This window comes from Rhincodon typus, chromosome 45 (genome assembly GCF_021869965.1).
Source record: "Rhincodon typus isolate 14 chromosome 45, sRhiTyp1.1, whole genome shotgun sequence".
Taxonomy (NCBI): domain Eukaryota; kingdom Metazoa; phylum Chordata; class Chondrichthyes; order Orectolobiformes; family Rhincodontidae; genus Rhincodon; species Rhincodon typus.
In genome coordinates, this window is record NC_063376.1 from 1,457,117 (window position 1) to 1,463,618 (window position 6,502).

At 47.1% G+C, this 6,502-nt stretch overlaps 1 protein-coding gene across 1 annotated transcript in view; it reads right to left on the reverse strand.

Moving 5' to 3' along the window:
* LOC109924045 (PHD finger protein 23) overlaps nt 1-5,632 on the reverse strand; it is an 8,592-nt gene extending 2,960 nt beyond the window's left edge. The window contains exons 1-2 of the mRNA XM_020524065.2: nt 5,504-5,632; nt 1,210-1,786 (exon numbers count right to left, since the gene is read on the reverse strand). Coding sequence (XP_020379654.2) covers nt 1,210-1,786; nt 5,504-5,632 — 706 coding nt within the window. The remainder of the gene's footprint in view (nt 1-1,209; nt 1,787-5,503) is intronic.
* Between the last annotated feature and the right edge of the window lie 870 nt (nt 5,633-6,502).

The window sequence follows — 6,502 nt, forward strand, 5'->3', positions numbered from 1 at the left end:
ACGGGGGCGAGGGGAAGGGAGCAGGACACGGGGGCGAGGGGAAGGGAGCAGGACACGGGGGCGAGGGGAAGGGAGCAGGACACGGGGGCGAGGGGAAGGGAGCAGGACACGGGGGCGAGGGGAAGGGAGCAGGGTGAGGAAGCGAGAGAGAAAGAAAAAGAATGAAAGAAGCAAGGTGGAGCGAAAGAGCAGGAGCATGAGGGTGCAGGCAGGGAAAGGGAGGGAAGGAGGGAGTGAATTTGAGTGAGAATGAGTGTGAGAGAGAGAGAGAGAGAGAGAGGCAACATTAGTTCAGTTAAATGAAGAACCGTACCTTTTTCACCCCAGAGCCATTCCCCCACCTCCCCCAACCCAAACACAAACCACAGGATGCAGTCTTGAGATTTCCTGCCTGCCTCCTAGCAGTATGCAGCTGCGGCCTATTACACAAGATAAACAGCATGAAAACAGGCTATTTCGCTCCACCCTAGTCTACCCAAGCCTCCTCTTACCTTTCCTCACTTTCCTAAACACACTACCATAATCCTCAATTCCCTTCGCCCTCATTAGCTTGTCTATTATCAATGCTATAGCGGTCATGACACTGGACGAGTGATGCAGAGGCCCAGGGTAATGCTCTGGGGGCAGAGGTGAACCAGACAGATTCACATGACAATCAATGACAGTTTCGTGGTCATTGTCAGTGCAGATAGCTCCACGTTCCAGAACATATACTGTAAGTTCAAACTGAGCCCATCTCCCCTGTTCCTCTGGGTTACAGTCCAGCAACATTAGCACTAAGCCGTCGTCTCCCTGCTCTGGCTAAAGAACAAAGCCGCATTTATGTAGCGCCTCATATGCTTGGGGTGTCCCAGAACCGTGTCCAGCCAACAGACCCATTTTTCAGGTGAGGCCATCGATTTTGCAAGCTGCCAGTTTCCGCTGGCAACGAAGTGAATTGATCCATTTTTGCTGAGGAATAAATACCGCGCAGGAAAGCTTAGTAGCGCTGCCAAGTCCACCAGATATCCGGCCTCAAAGTTTCGTCCCATCTAAATTCAACATCTCAGCACTGCATTCAATATCAGCCTTCATTAATGTTCATCCCCGTGTACTGGGACTCCCCCACCTCAGTTAAGTACTGGGTCAAACTGACCCACCAAATAAACAATCGGGCAATTGCATCAAAGAACTGAAAAACAGGGCAGACACATCCTGTCAAAAACTGACCTGATTCTACCATAATGTCTTCGTCCATAATGCGTGCCTCGCCTTCACTGGAGCTACTGCCCCCATCACGGCTGTTTCCCACACTCAGCGAGTCTTTGATTTCCATTTGATAGCTCTCACTATAAACAGCCTCTGGGTCTGGCCTCAGAGGCTCAGGGAAAAAGTTCGCTTTCACCAGCTCTTCGTCCGAGTCTGTCTCGCTCAGCGAGGCCTTGACTTTTTTCTCCGCTCTCTCCTTCTTCAGCTTGCGCTTCTTCCTCCTCTTGATCCGGGAGAAACTGGACTTCTCGCCGTCCAGGGCCCTCAGGTGCTCTGCCTCAGATGTCCAGTGCTTGTTCCTCTTCTCTTTCTTTTCCTCCGGGGCTGGGTACAGGGAATCCTTGAGCTTCAGCCTGTCCAGCAGCACCCCGTCTGGTCTCAGTGGATGGAACCCATTCCTCCTGGAGCTGCTTGCTTTCTTTACAAAATTCTGGATGGTGTCAAAGTCAACAGACTGGGTGGAGTCCCAGCTGTCACTGTCCAAAACACTCTCTGTCGGCACTGGGGAATTCGAACTTGATGGCATCCAGTCACATTCCTGAGAGAATTTGGGGGAGAGAGAGGAGTCACACTGAATTTCTTCCCTCAATATCGGCCCTGCACTTCAACATCAAATAACCTCGATTCCCTTGGAGCCCAAAAGTCCAAACCATCCCAGTCTCAACGTCTAAGCAATCACAGAACTCCATGTTTATATACCCACACTCAATCTGTGTTGCCTTCCTTCTTAGACTAGAATCCCTACCGTGTGGAAGCAGGCCATTTGGCCCATCAAGTCCACACTGACACTCCGAAGAGCATGCCACCCAGACCCACCCCATATCCCTTTAACTCTGTATTTCCCATGGCTAACCCACTCAGCCTGCACATCCCTGGACACTATGGGACAATTTAGCATGGCCAATCCACCCTAGCCTGCATATCCCTGGGCACTACGGTACAATTTAGCACGGCCAATCCACCCTAACCTGGACTGTGGGAGGAAACCGGAGCACCTGGAAGAAACCCACACAGACACAGGGAGGTTGTGCAAACTCCATACAGAAAGTCGCCCAAGGCTGGAATCGAACCCGGGTCCCCGACGCTATGAGACAACAGTGCTAACCACTGAGCCACCATCTTTTCCTACCCCTGCACTCAGTCTGTCTATTCTCCCGACACCTTGAACATTACTCTGATGTCCAAGGCTCCTCTTGTGGCAGAGGTTTATCTCCACTGGCCAGCTCCTGCCACTAGATGGAGTCTGGGGGTCAAGTAAAACTTCACATGGTGACAGCAGTACTTTCATCTGCATTTTTAAATTTAGTTTAGAGGCTTATTTATGATGGTGGGCACTTAGGAATGTACAGAATTCCAGTGGAACATACAGGGGGCCATTCACAGAAACATAGAAATTGGAGCAAGAATAGGCCATTCGACACTTCAAACCTACTCTGTTGCTGATCATCCAACTCATACTCTGTTCCCCACTTTCTCCCCAACACACTTTGAGCCCATTGCCTCTGCATGGCTCTCCATAACAGCAAGTGCCATTCCAGAAATCACCATATATCAGGAAATGGAAGGGAGCAAGGAGCATAGAAAATGACAGTCACCAGGGAAGTGGCACTGAGCTAGATGTTGGAGTTAGTGTTGGTAAATCCTTGGGTTCTGACAGTCTTTAACCTAAGGTCTCAAAAGAAGTGTTTAGTAAGATAGTTGATGTGTTGGTTTTAATTTTCCAGAGTTCCCTATATTAAAGGAAGATTCCATTGGGGAAAGAGTGACTATAACTCCTCTATTCAAAAAGGGCGGGACTCAGGAGTCAGAAGCCTACTTGCTGCAGTTATACAGGGCCACACTTTGAATACTGTGCGCAGTTTCGGTCTCCTAGTCTGAGACATTTTTGCTATTGAGGGAGTCCGGCTAAAGGGATAAAGCAGTATGGAGAGGGAGTGGGAGCGGGATTCTGAAATTGCATGATCAACCATGACCGTATTGAATGGTGGTGCAGGCTGGAAGGGCCGCATGGCCTACTCCTGCACATTTTTCTAGTTTCTACAGGCAATTTCTCTTAACATCTGTAATGGAGTAACATTAGAAGCTATTATTAAAGAAGGTACAGCAGGGCACTTTGATATGTTCATGATATTCAGGCAGAGTCAACACAGTTTTGTGCAAGAGAATTCAGGTTGAACTGATTTATTGATATTCTTTGAAGAACTAACTAGTAGATTATATTTGTAAACAGTAATACTGTTATTGCACACTCCTGGACCTGATGGCACTAACTCAGAGGTAGGGACACTACCAAAGATGTAGGAGAGGAATCAGGCCATTTAGCTCATCGAGTCTCATTGCCACCATTCGACCATGACTGATATGTTTCTCAATCTCATTCTCCTGCCTTTGCCCCATAAACCTTAATCACTTTATTAATCAAGAACTTAACTATCTCTGTCTTAGCCATAGAGCTATACAGCATGAAAACAGACCCTTCAGTACAACTTGTCCATGCTGACCAGATATCCTAAATTAATCTAGTCCCATTTGCCAGTATTTGGTCCATATCCCACTAAACCCTTCCTATTCTGTGTGCAAAGAATATTTACAAGGATGTTGCCAGGAATAGTAGGCCTGAGTTACTGGGAGAGGTTGGCCAGGTTAGGACTTTATTCCTTGGAAGACAGGAGAATGAGGGGTGACCTTACTGAGGTGTATCAAATCATGAGGAGCATACTTAGGATGAATGCATTTGGTCTTTTTTCTAGGGATAGGGAATTGAAAACTAGACGGCATAGGTTTAAGGTGAGTGGGGATAGATTTAAGAAGGACCTGGGGGGCAACTTCTTCACGCAGAGAGTGGTGCGAATGTGGAATGGGCTGCCGGAGAAAGTGGTTGAGGCAGGTATAATAGCAACATTTAAAAAACATTTGGATAGGTACATGGATTAGAAGGGTTTAGAGGGATATGGACCCAACACAGGCAATTGGAACTACCCGAGTGGGCACCATGGACCAGTTTGGGCCGAAAGGCCTGTTTCCATTACTCTATGACTCTATTCATATACCCATCCAGATGCCTTCTGAATGTTTTAATTGTACCAGCCTCCACCACTTCTTCTGGCACCTCAATCCATACACACACCACCCTCTGCGTGAAAAAGTTACCCCTTAGGTCTCTTTTAAATCTTTCCCCTCTCGCCTTAAACCTATGCCCCTCTAGTTTTGGACTCCCCTACCGTGGGAATTAAATACACTCAGGTCTCAGACATTCCCTCAGACCTATTAAATGCTAATAGATGTACCTGCTGTACTTGGATTTCCAGAAAGCATAAGGTGCCGAATCATAGGTTATTATGGAATATAAAAGTTCATTGCATATGGGGTAGCACGTTGGCACAAGTGGAAGATCTGACTAGCTAACAGGAGACACAGTGGGCATAAACAGGACACTTCTCTGATTGGCAAGTTATGGGTAGTATGGTGCTAGGGCGTCAACTTTTTACACTAAATGCTCGCTTAAACTGGTCATCATATTTGTAAAAAATGTAACTTTTAATGAAACATGATTTCCCAGAGGAATCAATGTTAAAACCAGCGTTAAGACATTTCTGCTCTGAAAAGAAAATCGCAGAGATTGAAATTCCACACTGTTCCCTAACTGAAATAATCTGTAGAATAGAATAAACCACTAAACAATAATGAAACTCCGTATGGTCCTTTCCCAGCAGAGAACAACATTAAGACGTTAAGCTGAAATGATAAAAAAAAATGATTGAACTGTGGATTCTGGAAATCAGAAACAAAAGCGGAAATTGCTGGAAAAGCTCAGCAGATCTGGCAGCATCTGTGGAAAGAAAGCAGAGTTTGATTTCTCTCCACAGATGCTGCCAGACCTGCTTAGCTTTTCCAGCAATTTCTGTTGAAACTGAAATGATACATGTTCCTAAATTTCATCCAGACTCAAAACGTCAGCTTGCTTTCTCTCCATGGATGCTGCTTGTGATCTCCAGCAGTTTTTGTTTTCAGCACAGATTCCAGCATTTGCGGTAATTTTCTCCCACAAAGAACTGGGGGTGCTGAAGATCTGAAACAAAAACATAAATTGCTGGAGAAACTCAACAGGTCTGGGTAGCATCTGTGCAGGGAAAGCAGAGTTAAGAATTCGAGTCCTGTGACCCTGCTTCAGAACTCATAACACACTCATTAATAGAAAAGGACTAAGCCTGCTGATCGCACAGTTAAAAAGCAGGTTGAGTTAGCAGTGTCTCACCTCTCTGCAGGGTGGAATGTAGCCAGTGTACGTCAGAACAAAGTTACAGAACTGATTGAAGTCCTCCACTGTACGTTTACGCTTCTCGGCTGGCTGCAGACACACAAGAGGGTTAGACAGGGCAGCCATAGAAACCGATAAGAGTCAATCACGATAAACAACACTTCCAAGATCCCGTCGTCACATGTGGCTCATATTCACAAAGCTCATATTGCACAGCCTTACGACTGTTTTGGTTTAATTTTTTTGTGGGAATGTGGGTGTCATTGGGGTAGTGTGGTGGCTCAGCAGTCAGCACTGCAGCCTCACAGCGCCAGGGGCCCAGTTCTAACCTTGGGTGACCATCTCCGTGGAGTTTGCCCTCTCTCCGTGTCTCCATGGGTTTACTCCGGGTGCTCCGGTCTCGTCCCACAGTCCAAAGATGTGCAGGTTAGGGCAGAATGGCCATGTTAGATTGGCCATGGTGTTCAGGGATGTGCAGGCTAGGGTGGGTTAGCCATGGGAAATGCAGGGTTATAGGAATAGGGTAAAGGAGTGGGTCTGGGTGGGATGCCCTTCAGAGTGTCGGTGTGGACTCGATGGGCTGAATGGCCTGCTTCCACACTGTACGGATTCCATGGTACCTAATTGCCCTTGAAGTGAGTGACTCACTCAGCCATTTCAAAGGGCAGTTTAAAGTTTAACCTCAGGTCTCGGTCACAGGTAGATAAGGATGGCAGATTTCCTTCCCTGAAGGACTGTAGTGAACCAGGTAGGCCATGATGATGTTCGATGATTCATTAACTAATTGAGATTAAATCCTCCCAGCTGACGTGGTGGGATTTGAACCGATGTCTGCAGGGTATTAAATTTGGGTCAGAGATAGTAGGAACTGCAGATGCTGGAGAATCCGAGACAACAAGGTGCAGGGCTGGATGAACACAGCAGGCCAAGCAGCATCATAGGAGCAGAGAGGCTGACGTTTCGGGCCTAGACCCTTCATCAGAAAAGGGGGAGGGG